The following is a 25,462-nucleotide window of genomic DNA, read 5'->3' as shown; positions in this document are numbered from 1 at the left end:
TTGCACAAATATTCACAATTTTTCCCAAAAAAAATAGCAGATTTACAGGATCTGCTATTTTTGGAACAGCCAAAGAAATCTGAAAATGACACAGATGCTTTCCCCCGGGTCTTATAATGGGTTAATCACAATCCATGATTTATATATGACAACTAATCATCAACTAAACTGTCATGACCTTGGTAAGCTGGACTATTTTCTCTCTCATGTGGGAATGTAAGCAAGTAGAGGCCCGTCGGCCAATCAAACGACAGTATGGCCGGTGTTGCCAGGGTTATTGCACTAAGGCAACGCGTCGGGGCATGTCCATATATGGGCGTCAAGCCCGGCTGCCCACTCGACCACCCCAAAACTTGAACTTTATATCGTTGCTGCATGCAGGGTTGCCAGATCTGCTTGTTATAATTTCCCCGCAAGATTTAATTGGAAAATAGCCGATCTACAAGCTCACAACGCGTCGCATCGCGACGCGTTGTGAGCTTGTAGATCTGCTATTTTCAAATAGCTGATGCACATGTTAAAGTGCTCATGTGGCCCACCATAGTCGCTTCTTTTGGGCTGGTTTTCCTAGACCTGGTTGCTTGTTTCTCTCACAGAATCTGGCAACACTGGCTGCATGTCGGGCAGAAACCTCTTCACTTCTCCATATTCTAACCTTTCGTGTGTTTTTTCCGTAAATTAACGCCCTACTTGAGCATACTACGGTGTCACACGAAAGCATCAAAAGTTGCAGATTTGAGCTTGTAGATCTGCAACTTTTTGCCGTTTTAGAATTTCGGACGTATGAGGCTTCCGCCCGACAGAGACGATATATATTGAAGTTATTATTTTCTTTTCTTTTTCTGAAAACAACGAAAACGATGGTGCTTTTGTTGAACAAAAACAACTTTACACCTGTGAACCTGTGATGTGACGATAAAGAGGATTCTGCTGCTGATAGTGGATTAAAATAATAATTAGTAAGGCTGGTGAGGGGAGTGTAGCGCCCAGGATCACTTAGAAAATTGGCACGGGTGAAAAAAAAATGGGTTACAAAATCGCGGGATAGAAATTAAGTAAAAAAAATATTATAATAATTAGTAAACAATTGGAGGCTGAGAGCTTTGACATTTCTACCACTTTAGACATTTGTGATTGTGTGTGCTTCTGATGATTCCCATGTGTCCAGTTTGAGGGGCAGAGAGACAGAGACAGAGAGAGAGAGAGACAGACAGACAGACAGACAGACACAGACAGACAGACAGCTGTCTCACCTCATACAGCAGTAGGTCGGTGATATGGAACACCATGCACAGAGGGAACTTGGCGGTGAACAGAGTCAGGAACCACTGTGACGCAAACATGTGAGCTTCAAGGTTCAAGTCCTGGAAATGACTCCACAGCTCTGGGATCTGTTCCTATAGAACACACAGAGAAGGACAATAACACAGGTTAAAACATGACTCCACACAGCTCTGGGATCTGTTCCTACAGAACACACAGAGAAGGACAATAACAGGTTAAAACATGACTCCACACAGCTCTGGGATCTGTTCCTATAGAACACACAGAGATGGACAATAACAGGTTAAAACATGACTCCACACAGCTCTGGGATCTGTTCCTATAGAACACACAGAGATGGACAATTACACAGGTTAAAACATGACTCCACACAGCTCTGGGATCTGTTCCTACAGAACACACAGAGAAGGACAATTACACAGGTTAAAACATGACTCCACACAGCTCTGGGATCTGTTCCTATAGAACACACAGAGATGGACAATTACAGGTTAAAACATGACTCCACACAGCTCTGGGATCTGTTCCTATAGAACACACAGAGAAGGACAATAACAGGTTAAAACATGACTCCACACAGCTCTGGGATCTGTTCCTATAGAACACACAGAGAAGGACAATAACACAGGTTAAAACATGACTCCACACAGCTCTGGGATCTATTCCTATAGAACACACAGAGAAGGACAATAACAGAGATAGATTTGAGCTGTATATATAGAGTACAGAAGTCCTGACGTCACTCGTCCATCCCCTGGGTCGTAAAGTCATTTCTCTATGGAAAATAACATTGTCTCGTCTTAGAATCGTCTCATAAGAATTGTGGTACAAAAATAAACAAACTGTCTCTGCGATATTGTCAGGGGGAGGTGGCTCTGTATCGTTTTTGATCAGTCAGTCACTCATATTTGATACAGTCTGCTTCTGGCGAAAATGTAACTAATTCGGCGGAAGTAACATTAGCGTTTTCTCACCGTCAGTTGATGCTTCGTATCCATAAGAGTCAAACCACCGGGATCATTTGTTTATGTTTGGAACACAGTTCTTATTTGACGCGATATTAAACACGTCTATGGGAATTCAGAACGGGGGGGGGGGGGAAACGCGACCCAGGTAGGATGCGCAAATTACGTCAGACTTCTGTGCTCTATAGCAACATAAGCTTTTCAGAAAACTCTTTAGGATTTAGGATAGCGAGTAGCAGCACCGAGTGCCACGCTAAGAGCTTGTAGATCTGCTACTTTTGAAAAATCTTGAACATTGTGTGCAAATCTTTGAATACAAATATTTTTTTTAACAACATTTTTAACTCAAATCTTTGCTTCTGGAGGTCCCTGGAACAAAATATTTTGCAAATGCTCGCTTTACAAATATATATATATTCAAAGATTTGCACACATTTTCAGGATTTTTTCAAAAAATAGCAGATCTACAAGCTCATAGCGCGGCACTCGGTGCCGCGCTATGAGCTTGTAGATCTGCTATTTTTGAATAGCCAAAGACATCAAAAATGACAGAGATGCGTCCCCTGATTGAATGGGTTATGGCGCTCAAGTTGAAAACATTTCATCTCTGGGCGAACACATGAAAACACCAGGCATGAACGGCTCAGTGCCTGGTTCCCAGCATTGTTATGTGTTGTAAATACACAGAGAGCTGCCATTGAAAACTATTCAAAACATACTCTGTGCACAGGACAAAAACTCTTTGGTGGACACAGCCCCTTTAGTCTATCTATATCGGGGGTCTTCAACAAGGAGTCCGGGACCCCTAGGGGGTCCTCAGAGTTACTACAGGGGGTCCTCCAAATCTTAGTGTGATCGGATTCTGAGGGGAGTCAGGGGAACATTAGCCAAAAATAGCCGATCTACAAGCTCACAGCACAATTTTTGGCAAAGAGGTTTGGTGTAGAGGGAAAAAAAATCTTGAAAAAAAAATGTTTCAGATTTTTTTCAAAAAACGTAGGACTTACAGTAGATCTTTTTTAAGAATTGCAGTGGGGGGTTTTCTCTCTCTCTCTCTCTCTCTCCCCCCCCCCCCCCCCCCCGCTAAGGGGTCCTTGGCCTGAAAAGCGCTGAAGATCCCTGGTCTACGGTATGTGCAGGAGGTACGTACCTGCAGCAGTCTCTCCAGCTGGTAGAACTTACAGTGAAGATCCTCAAAGTTGTTCCTGTACAGATCTCTGAGACCGTAGTCGTACATGATCTTTACCAAGACGCAGAACGCCTGTTCCTCTGGCATCTGGAACCACACAACACACAACCATTATGTCATACACCATTGGTTCTCAAAGTGGGGTCCGGGGACCCCCAGGGGTCCTTGAGGGAGTTCCAGGGGGTCCCCAGCTAAATGATGGATAGTTAGGAACCAAATGGACCCTTATGGGTCTGTAACTCTGAGAGTGTACAAATGTATATGTACATTTGTACATATACATTTACATACGTAAATGTACATTTGTACACTCTCAGAGTTAAATTAACATTTATTTTACAATATAAATTGGGGTCCCAGAGATAGAAATGCCATTAAATGGGGGTCCGTAGCCTAATGCATGTCAAACTGGGGGTCCAATAAATTAAAATGGTTGAGAATCACTGCTAGAGCCGTAAAGATCTTCTCTTATGGGGGTCCCTGGCATATATTTTCAAATATGGGTCCGCGGGCTAATAAGTGTCAATTTGGGGGTCCTTGAGAACCACTGTCATACACAACACAACACAACACACAACCATAATGTCATACAAACAACACACTGTTCGTCTGCAAACACACGATAGAGCACGACGGAAACAAGCATCCTAACCTGTGACTGTACTACCTGTACCGTTAGCAATCTTGTTGACCACTAAACCAGCAGTTCTCAAACTATGGGGCGCGACCCAAAGTGGGGTCGCGGGAAGGTGCCCGTTGGGGTCGCGCATTGGCAACCAAAAAATTAAGATTTTTTTTTAACAAGAAACAAAGTGAGGCGGTCGCGACCAAGGGGCCAGCCTGACATATCACCATGAGGCCAATACGGAAGTGAGACAGTTCATACAAATGGCCTGTTTTACGGGTTTTACCCCTGCCGGTGTCAGAAAGCATTTATTTTAACGCAAGCGGATGGGTTTTTTGACAAACTTTAGACTAGATTTTCTTACCTTAATAAAAATGGTCATACATTCTACATGGTTCCAGTCGCTAGTTTTAAGTCTCCTTTCAGTCATCAGGATACGCGTTTTGCTAAATTATGGTCCCATTTGTTTTAAAATTGACGATAAAGGAACCCCCTCAAGAACCCCTGGGGACATTTCTGTCATCCTTTTTAACACATTGAATGCCAATCGCGTAGATCTACGCGAACCTATTTAAAGCCGCAGCGTGCCAGTCGCGTAGATCTACGCGAACCGCCGATTCCCATTGATTTTGCCCCAGGTGCACTTTCCGATTTTTTTTGTTTCCGGTTTCCGGTCGGAAACAGAATTATTCGGGTTCCGTTTTTTTCGATCGTATCCGCTTCCTGTCTGGGATCCTGTTTAAAACTCGATTTTCTCGGTTGTTGTTTTTCTCCTCGCTGATCACTGTTTATGGTTGATCGGCTGTATCTTCAAGATGGCGGCACGGATTTGGAAACTATTTTCGCTGGCCGTTTCTCACGGATCCGCCGTGTGTTTAGAACCAAATGAACGCGCACTTTTAACTTATTTAGCGAGGTCTGTGGCGACATGAAAAAACCAAAAAAACAACAATAAAACGCTGGCACTGGTGAGTACATTATGAGATTAAACTCTGGCATGGAATGTGTTAATACCAAGCATTTAAATGTTACTTTAGTTTTATTTTTTTTCCTCACTCTTCACAATGGTGACTCACAGTCAGTGGCTGATTAAGCTTCAAGGACATGTTGTTGAGTTTGTGTTGATGCCAGTGTGAACACGCATAGAAGAGGTTAAGCCATAAAGACCCGGGAACGCATCTGTGTCATTTTAAGTCATTTTCAAAGTAAAAAAAAAAAAGTGCTTAGGAAGCGAGATACAGCCTTTTTCAGTTATAAGTTAAACAAGGAGTGGATGGAGCTGCAAATCTTCAGATGATTATATCTTGGGTTCTGAATATGTTTTTTTTTTTTACTATTTTTCCAAAAACACGTCATAGCACGGCTTGCAGATCTGCTATTTTTTTTTAAACATCGTGAAAATGCGTGAAAATCTTTGAATATATGTATGTTTTTTAAAGCGTACATTTTTTTTTCAAAATATTTTATTCAGGGAGCCCCAGAAGCAAAGATTTGAGTTAAAAATTGATATACATATCCACAAAGATTTTCACACATTTTCACGATTTCTTTTCAAAAATAGCAGATCTACAAGCTCATAGTACCGCGCGTGCGCTATGAGCTTGTAGATCTGCTATTTTTGAACAGCCAAAGAAATACTTAAAATGACACGGATGCATTCCCGGCTTGAATGGGTTAATATATTCATAACATCTTCCCTGCTTAAAACCTCTACAGCCTACACTAGCTCTCCTCTCTTTCGTCCATCCCTCTTCTCCTTCTCTCTCTCTCCTATCCCGCTCTCCAGTCTTTGTGTCGGACATTATACAAACTAACCTCTACCCCTTTACACCCCCCCCCCTCCCTCTCTGTCCGTCTCTCTCATCCAAGGTCATTTCAGAGTGGGAATATGTGCTCTATTCATCATTCTGCTTCATCCTTCAACACCCACACACACACACACACACACACACACACACACACACAGAACACATATGCACGCGCACACACACACACAGAACACATATGCACGCGCACACAAACACACACACACCATCAGCAGTTCTTTCACTTCTCATGATGTAGTCGGCGTTTGGTGAAGAAATTAACGCTTTCTTTTGGTTGATAATCTATTAGTTTCTAGGTGTAAATCGTGCACAATCTGTCACTAGTGGTGATATTTTGTACATGATACTTATGCCTATATTCACATCTATACATTTTCATCCGATCTTACATTTTTTTACCTTATTATTATTTGTTTGTTTGTATCTCTGTATGCGTGTTTGACGACGTCGACCGTGGCGTTGCTATGACGACAGGATTTAGCTTAGCATCAATAAAAGGGCGTGTCCAGGAGTGCTCGTGGTCTTATGATAATGTGTTTGTACTGTAAATTAGGGCTGCGACACTTATTCAAAGCAATCCGTTATTGAAAAAATAAATATATTTGAATAAAATAATAGATTTTTGAAAACAGACGATCGACAACCTCACAGCGGCTGCGATTTGAGTAAAAAATGTATATATTCAAAGATTTGCACACATTTTCACTATTTCTTTTCAATAATAGCAGATCTATGAGCTTGTATATCTGCTATAGTTGTTATGTAACTGTTATGTAATTTTGTCATTAGATACCATACATGACAGCGCTATGCAACACCAACAGTTTCTTCTCTCCGCGAGCAGTCCCCCCGCTCCCCCCCCCCCCCCCAGCTGTATTTTTCCGTGTCGCCTACTCTCTCTCTCTGACTCAAACAAATAGGGACGGCCATTGTATTAATGCTAATACAGTGAATATATTCTGACGTAAGTCTGTTAATAAATGAGTTCTCCTCTGTGTAGGTTAAACCAGTGATTCTAAAACGTTTGAATTTCAAGAACCCCCCAGCCCCCACTCCCCAAGTTTTATATGCATCGAGGCTACGGACCCCCTTTAGATACCATTTTTCATCTCTGGGAATCTACACTGTAAGTTCCTCAGAGCTTGATTAAAGGTAGGGTACGTGATTTACTTTTGTTAAAATAAGTGTTAAATAGCTCTTTATTCTGATAGTACTCATAGCTATAGAGTGTTTTGTTCAGTAAAAGGAGTCTCCCATGTCTCTCCGGATCTTTATTAAACAGAAAATGCATTTTCAGTGCTCTCTCCTGATTGGCTTAAACTTTGTCACCTACCTGAAACTGTATCTATATTCTGTTTACTAAAGAGCTGGAGAGACCTCTGTGACCGAACAAACGCTCTGTTGCAATGATTACTATCAGAATATAGTACTTTAACCTTTTTAACACATTGAGTGCCAAAAACGGTCCGGACGATTTTTGAGAAAAAAAAAAAGAAAAAAAAAACATTTTTCTTTTTTTTTTCCTTCACAGCACCAGGAGATATCATTTTTCGAAGATTTAGACTCCAATCCACTTCCTGGTTAACTTATGACTTCAAAAGCCTGTATCTCAGCTCCTGTGTACATTTTTTTTAAATTATGTATTTTTGACTATTTTCGACTATTTTCAACTGGCTGCAACTATGGAACGGATTACCTAATGTTTTTAGTTTTTTCCCCCCGATTGTACGAGACCTCTGTGTGTGTAATGAGGGGATCACCGTGAGGACGGTGATCACTGAAAATATTTTGTGACTACTTGAAAAAGGTTCAAAAATGGTTAAAAATCCAGGCACTGTGAGCACCCTGTTTTAAAAAAACCCTGGCACTCAATGTGTTAACAAAAAAATATAAAAAATACCCCCAAAATATCACTTACCCTACCTTTAACTCTGAGAATGTACAAAAGGAACAAAATGGACCCGTAAGGGAAAATCATCCCATGACAACGCGAGGCAATAAAAAGCACAGTACTTAAAAACAGCTATGTGTGACTTAGTGGGTCCTGCTTGTAGAATTCTTCACGGGGTGACCCGATTCCGGAAAAATAACCCGACGGGACCCGAGACCTGTGCGGGACGGGTCCGGATCCGTGTTTTACCATAAATCACTCGGACACCCGGGTCGGTCTCGGGTTCCATTTCCTCTGACCTCGGGTCTGTTTGACGTTATATATATATATAATACCCCGAGTGGATCCGAGAAGACCCCGTGTGGCTCAGCACTGATCGGTAGACAAAAGCATGAAATGCTACAATAATTACACTGACCTAGGATCTGATTTACCGCAGCGCAATATATGGGTGGCGCATGCTGTCAGTTCAGTGAGAGCTGAGAGACTCACAGTGCATCAAAATATACCTCCATGGAATATGTAGAAAATGTGTGCATTCATGTATTCCTTATTCATCAAGGTGAAAACATGCAATTATTGTAGGCAAGGTTGCCAGATCAGCTTATTATAATTTCCCCGCAATATTCTATTTGAAAATAGCCGATCTACAAGCTCACAACGCGTCGCATCGCGACGCGTTGTGAGCTTGTAGATCTGCTATTTTCGAATAGCTGATGTATATGTTAAAGTGCTCATGGGGCCCATAGGTCGCTTCTTTTGGGCTGGTTTTCCTAGACCTGGTCGCTTGTTTCTCTCGCAGAATCTGGCAACACTGATTGTAGGCTGCATGGCTGCCATGTTTCATTATGGAGTACAACTGACATCTAGCCTGGTAGAGCGGCATTTTAGATGATGGGTGTACTGGTGGTAATTCACTGGTAAAGATCATGGTTGTACTTGGTGGTATACTGGCAAAGATGGTGGGTGTACTGGTGATACTCACATGCAGCAACAGAACGGCAGCCAGGAAAGACTGTCCCTGACAATATCCAATCTCCTCATCATAGACTGAGTAGGCCTGAGAGAGAGAGAGAGGAGAGAGAGAAAGAGAAAGAGAAAGAGAGAGAGAGAGAGAGAGAGAGAGAGAGAGAGAGAGAGATTTTCAGCAAAAGCTTTCCCCACAATCAGTGGTGGAAGAAGTACTCACATTTTGTACTCGAGTAAAAGTATCAATAGTGCAATGTAGAAACACTCTATTACAAGTAAAAGTCCAGAATTAAAAATGTACTTGGGTAAAAAAGTACAAAAGTATTGGTGTCAAAATGTACTCAAAAGTACCAAAAGTAGAAAGTACTCATTATGAATGTCCCATTTCAAGTTTTCATAGTATAAACATCTTTTGAAAATAGCAGATCTACAAGCTCGCGATGCGTCGCATTGCGAGCTTGTAGATCGGCTAATTTCAAATGGCCGAAATGTATATAGGGCTGAAGTGGGTAATGTAATGGGTTTTGTAATAATAATTACAGGTTTTCAAACTACAAAGTAACTAGTAACTAAGGTTTTCAAATAATTGCAGTGGAGTAAAAAAGTACAATATTTGCCTCTGAGATGTAGTGGAGAAGAAGTAAAAGCACTGAAAATTGGAAATACTCAAGTAAAGTAAAAAAAAATACCTCAACATTGTACTTAAATACGTGGTACTTGAGTAAATGTGCTTAGTTACTTTTTACACCACTGTCCACAATAACAGAAAAGACGCTAGCATAGAGCCCTGAGGGGCTCCGGTCAACCATATAGGGGTTTAACCCGTTAAGACCTGGAACTGTGTCATTTTTAGATTTGAGCTAAAAAGCATTATTTTACACTTTGGGCTATTCAAAAATATCAGATCTACAAGCTCATAGCGGTGCCGCGCTACGAGCTTGTAGATCTGATATTTTTTTTAAATCGTGAAAATGGGTGCAAATCTTTGAATATATATATTTTTAAAGGGAACATTTTTAACTCAAATCTTTGCTTCTGGGGGGTCTCTGGAACAACATATTTTGATGGGGGTCTGCGGCCAAATACATATAATTTTGGGGGTCCTTGACATGAAAAAGATTGAGCACCACTGATATAGAAACATACGTTTTTCAGAAAACTGTTGAGATTCAGGAGACATGTAGAATCGGCTTCAGGTCTCAATGGGTTAAAACACAGTGGAAGCAGATGCATTGTAACGCCGCACTGAACACTGTGTGGCTGTCAACATCACAGGTGCACCGTCCACAGCATCCGGACACACTCAGCGACACACAATCTGCATATATTTACATACAAATGGCCAGCAGTCTGCCCACTGGCCTACATACTAACCTCTCCTATTGCCCAAACTGTCATCCTCTCTCTCTCTCGCTCTCTTCCTATCTCCCTCCATCAGCCCCCCCCCCCCTCCCTGTTCTCTCTATTAGAATATATTGAATCTATTATGTATTGAGATAAAAACACGGTTTCATCTCGGTGGCGTGAGGGTTCTTTTACTCTCGGAGGTCAAAGGTGAGAGAAACATCGCGCACCGTCGAGCTATGATTATCTGCAGTGGTGGTGGGAAAAAAAGTACTCAAAGGTTTTACTTGAGTAAAAGTATCAATACTGCAATGTAGACGTACTATGTTACTAAGTAAAAGTCCGGAATTCAAAATTAAAAGTACAAAAGTATTGGTATCAAAATGTACTTAAAGTACCAAAAGTATATGTACTAAAATGTTTGAAAATAGCAGATCTGCAAGCAGGGGTGTAGTGGAGGGAGGACGCGGGGGAGCGGCGCTCCCTCACTTCTCTAACTGTTTAAAAAAATAGAAAATAAGAAAATATGATTATAATGTATTATTTTTTAACACATTGACTGCCAGAGTTTATTCATAATGTACTCACCCCTGTGCCAGCAATTTGCGTTTTTTAATTTTTTAATTTTTTAATTTTTCATTCAAATAAATTCTCTGATTATGGTGTTAAGCACATACGACAGTTCCACCAGTAGAGAGCAGCAAATCCACACATTGATCACCTCGCTCGCCCCCTCCCAAACAGGCCCACGTCATATCCGGTCATTCACAGGATGTTATGTTTTCGACAGTCCCTGATCCGCTGATCGGCCTGAAAACGATGTGATACACTACGACGATGACTGTTAGTCACCCGGACCAAAGAAAATAGAAGTTGAGCTGTCCGTTCGTTTTTTATACCGTGTGAAAAACTGTGTTTTTCCTTATTCTGGCCGAAAAACAATGTGACCCGGAAATGTTTTTTTTTTTTTACATCCGGCTCCGGGTGAGTGTGACGTAAGTGGAAAACGAAAGTGCTGATGAGAAATAAACAGGACCGTGCGATCACAGATTAAACAATGAAAATTCAAAAGAACGCATCAATGCGTTCTTTGGAATCCTGGCACTCAAGCGATGGATTTGAAAGAACGCATCGATGCGATCTTGGCAATCAATGTGTTAAGATTAAAAAAAAAATCATTTGCACATTTAAAAGCAACAAATTTGTAACAACAGCATAATATTGGGTTGTGCAGGTGAAATTTAGAAAACCCTGTGGGGTGGTCCACAGGCCAAATAAGCAGACTAGGCAAGAGTCAGACTAAGGGTGGATCAGCGGTTAACCCTAAAACCGAAATAAAGTAACAAAAAAAGACCTCCAATCCGCGCAAGACCCGAAAAATGTTCGCGCGTGCATGTGTCAAAGAGGTGCGCTCCCCCACTTCCAAAATTAGCACTACAACACTGTCTGCAAGGCCACAACGCGTTGCGATGAGACACGTTTTGAGCTTGTAGATCGACTATGTTCACTATGTTCAAATAGCCTAGGTATAAAATAGGGCTAAAGTGATTAATGTATGTTTTATAATGTAATATATTTATATCGGCAAAGTAACTAGTAACTAAAGTTTTCAAATAATTGTAGAGGAGTAAAAGAACAACATTTGCCTCTGAGATGTAGTGGAGTAGAAGTAAAAGCACTGAAAATTGGAAATACTCGAAGTAAAAATACAAAATTGTAATTAAGTACAGCACTTGAGTAAATGTACTTAAGTCACTTTTCACCACTGCTCTATGTGTTGTGCGTGTGCGTGTGCGTGTGTGTGTGTGTGTGTGTGTGTGTGTGTGTGTGCGTGCGTGCGTGCGTGTGTGTGTGTGTGGTGCGTCACCTTGCAGATCTTGAACAGTGAGTCTTGTCCGTCACCATCAGATTCTTTAAAGTAGTCGTGAGCTGGGAACGTTCTGTGGATGTCTCTGGTGATGACTCCTTCCTGGGCCGAGTCCTGAAAACACACACAATGTACACGTTAATGCGACCATGAGGTGGCGCTGTTATCATTAAAGTATTAAAGTGTGAAGATCACCGTCATGGTAAGGAGGTTTGACCCGGAAGGGCTGTTTGAATCTTTGAATATGTTTGCTTCATCTCGTTTGGACAAAGGTATCAAAATGTACTTAAAGTACCAAAAGTACTAAAATGTTTGAAAATAGCAGATGTGCAAGCTCAAAAAGATACTGTTTTGCACTGTGGAGTAACAAAAATACTATCTTTTTTTTAACTTTGACACACAGTGAACGGTATGGTATTTTGGTGGACTGAACTATCAGCACGTTAGCCGGGTACAGCTTGGGTGCAAACCCCTCTGTAGCAAGTATAAATAAATGGTACCTAAAAGAACAGCACAGGATTTGGTTATTTAACAAAAACGGTCTAACCGGTTGCTGTTGACTGAGCAACATAGCCTAGACATTTAGCTAGGCAGCTAACTTAGCTTTAGTCAAGTGCTGCAGCTCTGTACCAAGAAATACATGTACAAGCTTAGCAGTGCATGTCATTACTCATGACCATAGCATCCCTATTCTGAGCATGTCATAATAAGGTGAACATTTGGAACATCATTTATTTGATTAGTTCATTATAAACATCTTCGTATTGTGAACGTGTGGTATTCGTTACATCCCTATGGAACACTCTACCGTCTTCATACTGAAACACACGCCGCCACTGAAACGCACGCGAGCTGCGTTACAGTGGCTGTACACACTTTGATTCAATAATCCACCAACGACACAATTAATTACAGACGGCATCAATCAACTGACTATCACACTACACAATCAATTACAGACGGCATCAATCTACTGACTATCACACCACGCAATCAATTATAGACAGCATCAATCTACTGACTATCACACTACACCAGGGGTCTTCAGCAGGGGGTCCGGGACCCCTAGGGGGTCCTCAGAGTTACTACAGGGGGTCTGCCAAATCTTTGTGTGATATGATTTTTTTTTTTACATTAACCACTTGAACCCTAGCACACCTTTTCTGAGGAGAACTTTAGTCAAAAATAGCCGATCTACAAGCTCACAACGCCTCGCGCTGCGAGGCGTTGTCAGCTTGTAGATCGGCTATTTTTTGGAAAAGAGCTATCGGTGTAGAGGGAAAAAAAGAGCAGACCCTGTAAACAAAAGAAGTTGAATCTGAAACACAATTTTATACAAAATAAAGATGCGGGTCCCTGCTTCAGCTCTCTCTCAGCTAGGGGGTCCTTGTGCTGAAAACGTTGAAGACCCCTGCACTACACAATTAATTACAGACAGCATCAATCTACTGACTAGACTATCACACCACGCAATCAATTACAGACAGCATCAATCTACCGACTATCACACCACGCAATCAATTATAGACAGCATCAATCTACCGACGATCTAACCCACTGTTCTCTGTTCTCATCTAGTTTCACACAGCTTTATCTCACCTCGCAACATTGTATTATCATCTTATTTCTGCCTATAATGACGACATGTGTAGATAACTTCAAAGTTTGGCCTGTTGACAACAACCAGCCGAAATCAAAGACAAGAAGAAGGGAATACCGGTCGCCAGCCAATCACCATTAATTGTGATACAAACAATGCAGTTAACAATTTAATTGTACAAATTACATTTCAGTTTTTAGGCGTTGTGAACAAAAACGGCAAGAGGTCAGATACGACAAATAACTTCCAACGCTAACAGATCAACTTATACGCAGTGGTGGAAAGAAACTAAGTACATGTAGTCAAGTACTGTACTTAAGTACAATGTTGAGGTATTTGTTCTTTACTTGAGTATTTCCAATTTCCAATACTTTTACTTCTACTCCACTACATCTCAGAGGCAAATATTGCACTTTTACTCCACTACAATTATTTGAAAACTTCAGTTACTAGTTACTTTTCAGATATAAACTATGATATAATGAAACATACATTAACCACTTTAGCCCTATTTTATACATAGGCTATTTGAAAATAGCAGATCTACAAGCTCATGCGACGCGTTGTGAGCTTGTAGATCGGCTATTTTCAAATATCTAGTACTTTTACTTTTGGTACTTTAGGTACATTTTGACCACTTTGAACACTTTTGTACTTTTACTCAAGTACATTTTTAATTCTGGACTTTTACTTGTAAACAGAGTATTTTTATATTGCAGTATTGGTACTTTTACTTAAGTAAAGAATTTGAGTACTTTTTTCCACCACTGCGTTATACGGATGCACGGAAAACGTTTTTTTTTTTAATTAAATTTTTGTCCCACGATTTTGTAACCCTATTTTTTACACCCAGTGCCAATTGTCTATGTAATCCTGGGCACTACCTACCTTCCCTCTGCCAACCTAGGGAGGCCAGGGCCGAGCTCATGCCTCCTTCAATGCATGAGAGCCAACTGACCTTCTTGTCACCTGACAGGGGAGAGTTTCCCTGGTTGGACGTAGCGTGTGGAAGGAACACGTTATTCCAACCAGTTCCCTTCCCCTACATCAGGCGCCCCGGCTGGCCAGGGGGAGGCAGTATAGTGACCAGGATTACTACATGTTTTTGTGAGGGTACCTACCCTAGGAGACACAGGGAGAACATGCAAACTCCACACAGAGTAGGCCCTTTCGCCAACCCCACCTAGGGTATGGGCACTGATGACGCGGAGAAGAGAACACGCCCCCAGCGCCCACAGCGTCCCCTGCGGGAATCGAACCCAGGACCTTCTAGCTGTGAGGCGACTGCGCCACCGTGCCCCATGGAAAACGATTCTGATGATTTGTGCAGTTATCTCAGAATAATTGCGATCAGGTGTGCTAATTGTGACAGGCCCAGGAATAGCAGCAACCCCTCTGCCTCTCGGCGGCGTCAGCTTCTCCACGCTCCTCATCTCTCCTCGTTAAGAGCGTTTAGACAGACAGCGCTAATCAGTGCAGAGTAATTAACCCGCTCAACCCGGGAACTCATCCGTGTCATTTTAAGATTTCTTTGGCTATAAAAACAATAGCAGATATGGGTCGCGACCCATAGCCTAGCGGTCCAGGCGCATACCACATAGGGCTGGTCGCGGGTTCGACTCCCGATCCCGACGACCTTTGCTCTGTGTCACCCCCCCCCTTCCCCCCCCATCTCTCTCCCCATTTCCTGTCAGCCTAAATAATATCTTTAAAAAAATAAGAAAAAAAGCAGATATGCAATACGAGCTTGTAGATCTGCTATTTTATGAGAATTCTTCAAAATGTGTGCAATTCTTTGAATATATACATATTTTTAAGCGAACATTTGTAACTCAAAACGAAATGTTTTCAGATGGGGGTCCGCAGCCAAATACATATATCTAAAAAAATATATCAGTGGTACTCCACCTTTTCCATGTCTGGGACCCCCCAGAATGGTACTTGGCCGCAGACCCCCCCATCTCAAAATATGTTGTTCCAGGGACCCCCCCCCCCCCCCCCAGAAGCACAGATCAGAGTTAAAAATGTTCGCTTTAAAACATATATATATTATGTTCAAAGATTTGCACAGATTTTCCGTGATTTTTCAAAAAAAAATTGCAGATGCTATTTTTTGAATAGCCAAAGAAATCCTAAAATGACACGGATGCGTTTCCCGGTCTCAATGGGTTAACAAGCAGCCTCCTCTCTCAGAGCTCTGCTGTTCCCATGTCCTTGGACATCCAGAGGACGGACGGCCTGACGGACGGCCTGACGGACGGCCTGACTGACGGACGGCCTGACTGACGGCCGGACGGACGGACGTCAGGCCGTCCGTCCGTCCGTACAAAAAAAAAATCTTTGGTGTTTTTCCGTTTTTCCGTTCGTCACAAAGAACCAGGAGATAACATTTTCCAAAAAGTTGCTGCTCCATTCACTTCAATGTTAAAAAATTAACGGACAAAAAAATATAACATTTTTATAAGTTTATAAGTACTAGCTTAGAAAACACTGGCAGAGGCTACAGACAGAAACTCTGGCAGTTTAAGAGTTAATGGGTTATTAATACAAAGTGTACAGAAAATATGAAAGTTGCAAGCATGGAATGATATCACAGACCTATCAGGGCTTTTCCTGCGCTGAAATGTATGTGCGTGTGTGTGTGTGTGTGTGTGTGTGTGCGTGTGTGCATGCGTGCGTGCGTGTGCGTGCTTTAAACACCGAAAAAACTATTAGAAATGGTCTTTGCATTAATTGGTGTATTTCTATAACGTAACGCGGACTACTGTCTATTAGCGTCTATGTGCTAGTACTGTCAACAATACATTGTAATTTCATACTGTTTGCTGGTCGAACAAACAGTTAAAATGTAGACAGGCCGCACACACACACACTTATCCAAAGGTATGTAGACCAAGAGACTCAAAAGGTGCGTGGGGCGGGGAGTTTTGGGACGATGGAATGAATTGATGAAGTAAAACTCATCTGTTTGCGTAGCCCCTACGGAACCTCTCCCTCCGCTGTATAGCTCATCTCGGAGCTATACAGCGGAGGGAGAGGTTCCGTCGGAGCTACTGTTTGCGTAGCCCTGAAACATGACTGTCATACCATGACAGTCATGGTGCTTAGAGTCCCTGCTTTATGGTGGTGTTTTTTTTTACATTGCCAGCTCTCACGTGTACATAAACGTTCAGATTTCAAATATAAAGTGCTTACCCCTGAGCCACGGACGTTACAAGGCGATCCGGACCGCGATAAGTACCCGTATCTCCCGTATTGTGCAATAAAAAGCATTTTAATCCGATCGCCGGCCATTTTCTCAAAATTTTCTCCGACGCTTTCAACCATGCGACACTAATGGTTGGGGGGTGTATTGCACTCCGATACATTACAAAAAAAAGGAAAAAAAGAAAAGAAAATGTCCGGCGATGGGATTAAAATGCTTTTTATTGAACAATACGGGAGATACGGGTACTTATCGCGGTCCGGATCACCTTGTAACATCCGTGGCTCAGGGGTAAGCACTTTATATTTGAAATCTGAACGTTTATGTACATGTGAGAGTTGGCAATGTAAAAAAAATTGAACACCACTATAAACCAAGGACTCAGCGTCATGTGAACCATGGCTACTGTTTGCGCTGCAGCTGCGCCCTAATAATGTTGTTTTCGTTTATGTTCACGTATGCTCAGTGGTGATGCTATTAAAATAATGCAGCTATTGCAGTATTGGGCCTTAACATGTGATTAAAAATATGTATAGGCTATATGTATTTGGCCCCTCATATATAAAATAAATGTAGATATAAAATCTGATATAAAATTGAAACTTGCAGCTGATCAATGCGTTTCTGTGTCTACGTGTGGACAGGGATTTATTTAAATCTTTGTCATGTGGCCAGGGATTCTTTTTAAAAACGGAGGACTAAAATATCCGTTTAGTAAAAGATCCATATACGTGTAGCCTAGGCCTAAATGTGCTAGTACTGTCAACAATACATTGTAATTTCATACTGTTTGCTGGTCGAACAAACAGTTAAAATGTAGACAGGCCAGTGATGTCTGGGTGGCTCAGGGGGTAAAGCCTCCGAATTACATCATTAATTCAAAATGTTCTCATGCAGGGACGACCTAGATAGTGCACGCCGCCAGTTGGTCCTGTGTGTAATGCTTGCTGGCTACTCTGTTCTCTGGGTTGGCTACTAAAATATATCATCTAGGGACAACACAGGAGCGCCATTCATGCCGAACACAATAACTATAACGTGAAGTATAAATATTTCATTAAAAAAATCGTTATAACTTGAAGTGGAATGCAGAGTCCACAACACAACTATAATGACGACGTATCGTTTGAATCACTTTCAGAGTGACATTATGAACGTTTTTTTTTTATTCAAAGTGAAAAATATTCACATTTAAAACATATATATTTTGGGGTCTTTTTCTGCTTTTATTTGACAGTAGAGTGGAGATTGACAGGAAACGTGGAAAGAGTAAGGGAGTGACCCGCAGCAATTGGGGTCCTCCCGGGCTGGGGAATCGAACCGTCAAGAGTCGCTGTCAGAGAGCCTATATGTGGTACGTGCCTTTAACCACTCAGCCATCGGTAGCCCTTGATTCCAATGTACACTTTAAAATCGTTTTGTATACTCAAGAGTTAGGACCCCCGGACCAAATATTGAGAACCAGTGGATTAGTCGATCAATAGTAAACGTACTCTACATACACTTCTAGAAAAGGAATATATAATTATCTATTATAAATGTATACTGTATATCAATATGTGCTATTTACAACTTCAACAAGATGTGAATGATTGTGTTTGTTCGATATTATAAATTGAAAGGTTTTTGACAGCTGGGGGTTAAATGTCAAACAGATGTATTTAAAAAAAAAAAATCTTTAAAGAATATTAATAAGAATATGGAATATTTTTGGAAACATTTTAAAAATACAAATCTTGTCCACATTCTGTGGAGCTGCCCAGATATACGGGAGTGGTGGGTAACTATCCATGACTACATTTTTTTTTTTAAATGGCCAAGACGTCCCTTTTACTCCAAAGCTCATAGCCGTGTGCTATGAGCTTGTATATCTGCTATTTTTGAATAGCCACAGACATCTTAAAATGAAACATAATGCGTTTCTGGATTGAATGGAATAAAGGAATAGTTAACCCAAAAGATGAATTCATGGTGACTTGTTTTTGTCGTATTCCTGAGCATTATTTGATGACACACAACTATATAAAACAATGATATAAACTCCCAAAACAACTCTCTCTGATGAGTCTACTACTGGGGATCCAGGTTCAAAAGAGACCGTGTTAAATATGGTTTTGCTCTTGTTAAGATTGGTCTCCTAGTAATCCATTAAGACCTGAAGAAGCATCTGTGTCACTTTTTCATTTGAGCTAAAAAAGCATTATTTTACAATTTTTTTTCAAAAATAGCAGATCTACAAGCTCGTAGCGCGGCACCGAGTGCCGCGCTACGAGCTTGTAGATCTGCTATTTTTGAAAAATCGAGAAAATGTGTGCAAATGAATATATTTATATTATTTTAAAGCAAACATTTATAACTAAAATCTTTGCGTCGAATGTGACACAAATGCATCTTCATGAATTCAAGGCTTCATGGGGTGCGTAATTGAAAGGAAAAAAAAGGGGTGAACTACTCCATTAACTCATTCACTGCCACAATTATTGCTGGCCGCGTTTGCCCACTGCCAGAGATTTTATCGGGGAAAAAAAAGTACTCAGGAGCCAAGATACAGAATTTTTAAGTTTTAAGTTAAAAAGGAAGTGGATGGGAGTCTAGATCTTCGAAAAATCATATCTCCTTGGTCTTTGGGTCAAATTTGAAAAAAAAAAGAAAAGTTTTTTACGTCAGTGGCAGGATTGGTAAACGGGAATAATTACGTCAATTACGTCAGTGGCAGTGAATGAGTTAAGAAGTGGAAAGCCTCCTCTGCACCTGTGGCTTCTCTGTGGTTCATTCAGTTAGGGAAACTAGCAGCATTAAGAGAATTTATCATTTAGGTGGGAACACATCCGTGTCATTTTAAGATTCCTTTGACTACTCAAAAAAATAGCAGATCTACAAGCTCATAGCGCGGCACCGAAAATGTGTGCAAATATTTCAATATATATATATTTTGTAAAGGGTACATTTGCAACTCAAATCTTTGCTTCAAGGGGGGTCCCTGGAACTAAATATTTTGAGATGGGGTCCACGGCCAAATACATATAATTTTGGGGGTCCTTGTCATGAAAACGTTTGAGAACCATTGATATTAATAGCAACATACATTTTTCCAAAAACTGATTTAGAAGACATTTGTAGAATCCCCAGAAGATTTGAGTTAAGAACGTTTGATTTAAAAATATATATAATATATATTCAAAGACTTGCACAAATCTTCAAAAATGTTCTAAAATAGCAAATCTACAAGCTCGTAGCGCGGCACTCGGTGCTGCGCTATGAGCTTGTAGATCTGCAATTTTTTCAATAGCCAAAGAAATCTAAAAATCTTAATGGTTTAACAAGGTGGAGCTCTATTTTCAGAAGTGTGCAATTTTATAATTCTCACATGGATAGGGTTAATGATCAGGATCTTATTTAAGATTAATACGACAATCATTGTTTATGTGACTGCAGAATCTGATTTTCCTTCTAGGTACCACTGCACCAATGTTTATTTCAATGTTTATGCTTATTTATTCATTTATTGCGAACGCAGCGGAAGGAGGCGCACCGAAGGCGCGCCTCCGCGCAAGTGGAGCTTACTATGAAACCGTGCTCGGGTTGTGTGTCTGTGTGCAGTATTGTGTGCACTGCCTGTGTGCAGCCGCGCCCCCATGTGACTCACGCTCTCATTGGCTGCTGACAGATCTACAGGGTGGCTGAAATCCGCCTGCCCCTGGGTGACTAATTACACTCCTCTGAGAGAAATATAGCAGCTACAGTCAAAAATAACACATCTAAAAGCATCTACACGAGTTCATCTATTGGGATATCTAAGAATTCCATGTCATTTCTGTATATTTCAGGCCGGATGGCAAGTTGAAAACGCCTTAGTTTGAGGACAGTTTTAGATTTCTTCTTGCTAGCTAGCTATGCTGTAACATGGGATTTTAACTGTACCACCCACTTCTCTACAATTGCTCATTCCTTTCTATTCTTCTCTATTGTTATTTTCGAGCTGCGTTCGCTTCCCGCGTTCGCGCGTCTTACTTGTTTATTTTACAGTTGGTTAATGTTATTTAGTTTAATTGCATTTTACTTTAGTTTCTGTGTATGGTGTGTGTATATGTCCAGGTTGAGTATTGTGCTATATTATTATTATTATTATTTTGTGCACATATACTGAGATATGAATCATAAACTAAACCAAAAATCTGTTGCTATGAGTGTCCCTGGCACAAACTACTTTCAGATGGGGGTCCGTGGCCAAATACATGTGAACATGCGGGTCCTTGACATGAACAGGTCTGTGTGTGTTGTTGCTGGTCCAGGAACCTGTACTGAACAGATTGATAAAAAAGTAATTTAGCTGTTGCATACCATGCTACAATCTGACCTCAGAACACATTTAATCACATTAATTAATCATTGTGCTGCGTGAGAAAGACAACGAGTAGGAAGTCATTTACAGCCCTGAACTCAGTCCAGCATGCACGCACACACACACACTTATCCAAAGGTATGTAGACCAGAGACACACACAATCCTTGGTAATAACTGTCTAGATAAAAGTGGACGTCATTCTCTAATGCAATTTCACTGGCTTATTCGTGTGTACGCACACACACACACGCGCACACACTCTTCCTGGAGGGCCTGGTTCCTTCAATGGGTGTCATTAGCTAACAAAATGAGTTCCTGAAAAATGCAGGCTGGTTTCACCCATGTCTTTAACTCATCACACACACACACACACACACACACACACACACACACACACACACACACACACACACACACACACACACACACACACACACACACACACACACACACACACACACACACACACACACACACACACACAGTGTGTATTTATACAGATCCTTCAAAAATATAATATAATGTAAAAGTTCATTTTCTTTTGTAATATATTCTAGATGCAATGAAATATTCAAAAGAGCTGTGTATGAGCTGTCATGTGATCTGTATGCCATAAACATCCTAGATTAAAACAAAAAAGGTTTTGAATGTTGCACCGTATGCGCAATGAATATATGAAAGTTTCACTTTTTGAATTATATTACAGAAGAAAATGAAGTGAAAAGGTAACAGATAATAATAATAGAATAATTGATAACGGATAGATAGAGTGATGTTCTAATCTCATCAAAGCACATTTTAACCCCGCCTATCTGAGCCCACCCAGGAGAATGGAAGACAGAGACTCTTAGAGAGAGAGACTAGCAGAAAGAGAGACTATAGCAGAAAGAGACAGACTGGTAGAGAGGTGCATCGCTGACAGAGTAAAGTCAATTATTGATTAACTGATCATCTAAGACTGCGAGTCAATAACCTCTGTTCAATTGACACACACACAGACACACACACACACACACACACACACACACACACACACACACACACACGTGAATTAATTTCCCTCACAGGATCAATACAGGTCTCATCTTAACTCATTGAGTGCAAGAATTATTAATATCTATTTCTGGCCATTACCATTTTTATTTTCTTATTTTTTCAAAGTAAAAAAAAAAGTGCTTAGGAAGCGAGATACAGCCTTTTTCAGTTATAAGTTAAACAAGGAGTGGATGGAGCTGCAAAAGATTTTTTTTTTTTTTTTTTTTTTTTTTAGTTTTCGTTTTCGTTTTTTTTTCACGTGAAACACGTTAATGGCACGTTGCACCATAGCGCTAAAACACGTGAAACACGTTAATGGCACTCAATGAGTTAACATACACACAGAGGATAAACAGACAGACAGGCAGAGAGATGAGACTTTTCCCTAAATGGGTTTATAGGATAGGATAGGGAGAGCAGGGAGTCTTTAATTAATACATTCATTGTATACTATAGTCTTGGGTGTTGTATTGTCTCCTAGTGCAGTGGTTCTCAAACGTTTTCATGTCAAGGACCCCCAAATTGACACTTATTAGCCGGCGGACCCCCCATTTGAAAAGATACGCCAGGGACCCCCCATAAGCGAAGATTTTTTTACGGCTCTAGCTGTGATTCTCAACCATTTTAATTTCAAGGACCCCCAGTTTTACATGCATTAGGCTACGGACCCCCTTTTAATGGCATTTCTATCTCTGGGACCCAAATATTGTAAAATCAATGTTAGTTTAACTCTGAGAGTGTACAAATGGAACCAAATGGACCTGTTAGGGTCCATTTGGGTCCATTTGTACTCTCTCAGAGTTACAGACCCATAATAATAAACTTTATTTATTTGTATAGCACCTTTCATGACATGAAATGCAGCTCAAAGTGCTTTACAGAGCAAGAATACAATTACAGTTAGAACCAATTTAACAATAAAGCAAACAAAAATAAAATAAAATAAAATAAAAGCAAAGGCAAAAAACAACATTAAAATAGGGAATACAGTGAGGAATTAAAAATCAACCAAAGAATCAGCTAAAAGCAAGAGTGAAGTAATAGGTCTTGAGCTGTGCTTTAAAGCTATCGACAGAGGCTGCCTGTCTTAAGTGTAATGGGAGTGTAATGGGAGTTTATTCCACACTGTCGGTCCATTTGGTTCCATTTGTACACTAGTTTGTACACTAGATGATTCTTAACTATCCATCATTTAGCTGGGGACCCCCTGGAACCCCCTCAAGGACCCCTGGGGGTCCCCGGACCCCACTTTGAGAACCAATGTCCTAGTGGACCATTGGACCCCAATGGAAAAAAACAAGCTTTGGCTTTGTATCCAAGCCTTTGATTGGAGACACTGTAGTTGTTTTAATTGCTTGTCAATAAAGTATTCTATCTATCTATCCATCCACTCAGTGATATTGACGTAATAATCACTCTTTTACTTTAGAGAAAGGGCTCCCGTGGGATCCACTCGACCCCCGCCCCCTCCAGATGGGGCTGGTTGGCATGGCGACCGTATGAGTGGTCAAATGCATTGAGTGGGCAGCTGTCACTTTTTTCTTTCTTTTTTTTTTACCAGAAAACAAACATTTCTCGTGAAGACCAGGAAAGTGGTCCCCACAATGTTTATTTCTCAAATTCTGCTATACTTGTGTGGACATCTGGCCAAGTATAATAACTAGGGCTAACCCAAATAGTACAAAGCTTCGAAGCTTCGTTCGATGGCACGGGAAAATAAATCGACTATTCCTCTTTAAAAAATAAATTAAAAAATCACTTTATTTTTCATTTTGATCAAAATGAAAAATTAAATAAATATCTACAAACCCACGACGCGTTGCAGAACGACATGTTGAGAGATTGTTAACGCTAACTGCAGCCACAGTTAAAACCACACCATACTGTACCAAAATCGATACGTTTTGAATTTCATCTTTAGAAATGTACAGCTAAGCATAAGCACAATGATGTAGGAGGCAACGTACATAATAACAATGAGAGATGCCGCGCAATCAGTGACCGTTTCTCCATCTGGATATCAGGGGCGTAGCCACGGGTGGGCATAGGTAGGCCTGGGCCCACCCGCCTGTTGTGCCCACCCAAAATAAAAATAAAAAATTATATATATATATATATATATATATATATATATATATATATATATATTCAGTAATTTTTATAAGTGCATATATATAAATAAATAAAATTATTAATCAATATAATTACATCGTGTGCCCATTTAAAGAATAACTCTTATGTTGTTATGCTCATCTGGAAAACGGAATTCTTCATAATGGATTAACAGTTAATAAATACATAAATAATATAATTAATATATAATAATTCAATATAATTAATATACATTTCTTTATTTAGATTTCATATGATTTCTATGCATTTCAGGAGTTTGGGGGGCTGGCTCCCCCCAAATAATTAAATAACCCTAACAACCCCAACCCTAAAACCGAAATAAAGTATCAAAAAAACTCCCAAATCCGCACAAAACCGCCCCAAAAAAAATCGCGTTCGTGTGAGTGCCCACCCGCAAATGCCCAGGCCCAGCTGCTGCCAGCGTTCTGGCTACGCCCCTGCTGGATATGTCATCAAATGGACTATTTATGACACGTCACGACGTCTTATAAACACAGACAGAGAAAACATGCATCTCACATGAACTACATGAGTGGTAAGTACAGTATACTGTACATCTGCAAAGGATCTACTATCAACTATCAACAAGGCTTAGATTAGGCCCGGATTGCTGGCCTAGCGCGCCGCGGGTTCGAAAACAAATGTAAAAAAAACAAACAAAAAAAAAACAAGGTTTTAGATTAAACGGTGTGTGAATCCACGTGTTGACTGAAATCAACATAAACAACTACCTCCTTTACGGTATGGTCGTTACAGTCTATCGTCATAATACTGTATTATTATGAATCATCTCTATAGAATTTGTTTTGCACTATAGTCTAGCCTGCAACTCATGTTTAATGTAATTCCGGCGTGAATGTTATCTCTGGTTAGACACACGCCAAGTGAGCAGCGATTTTTGGTTCAGCAGCTTCGACAGCCCAAAAAAGATTCGAAGATCAGCTCTAATAATAATAATAATACATGCACACAACACACACACACACACTGCAATCCTTTGATGTCATATTCTGCGTTTATTGCATGGACAGTGAAACCAGAGACTTTTGAGAAAAATAAAAAAACGTAACACAGTTCTGCTAATCCACACACATGACACCACAGCAGCTACACAACCCTTACGTTATGCTGCGTATAAAGATTCAACAATCTCATCGTGTGTTGCGTTGTACAGCAGTGTAACAA

The 25,462-nt window shown here is 40.6% G+C and overlaps 1 protein-coding gene across 1 annotated transcript in view; it reads right to left on the bottom strand.

Moving 5' to 3' along the window:
* rabgap1l (RAB GTPase activating protein 1-like) overlaps window positions 1-25,462 on the bottom strand; it is a 188,120-nt gene that overhangs the window by 96,464 nt on the left and 66,194 nt on the right. The window contains exons 15-17 of the mRNA XM_080430953.1: window positions 11,961-12,074; window positions 8,766-8,840; window positions 3,400-3,525 (exon numbers count right to left, since the gene is read on the bottom strand). Of these exons, the coding sequence (XP_080287079.1) occupies window positions 3,400-3,525; window positions 8,766-8,840; window positions 11,961-12,074 (315 nt within the window). The remainder of the gene's footprint in view (window positions 1-3,399; window positions 3,526-8,765; window positions 8,841-11,960; window positions 12,075-25,462) is intronic.

The sequence above is a fragment of the Gymnoscopelus braueri genome, assembly GCF_963280865.1.
Source record: "Gymnoscopelus braueri genome assembly, chromosome: 6".
NCBI classification, from domain to species: Eukaryota; Metazoa; Chordata; class Actinopteri; order Myctophiformes; family Myctophidae; genus Gymnoscopelus; species Gymnoscopelus braueri.
The sequence above is the reverse complement of the archived record's forward strand: the minus strand, read 5'-3'. Positions and strand labels throughout refer to the sequence as shown.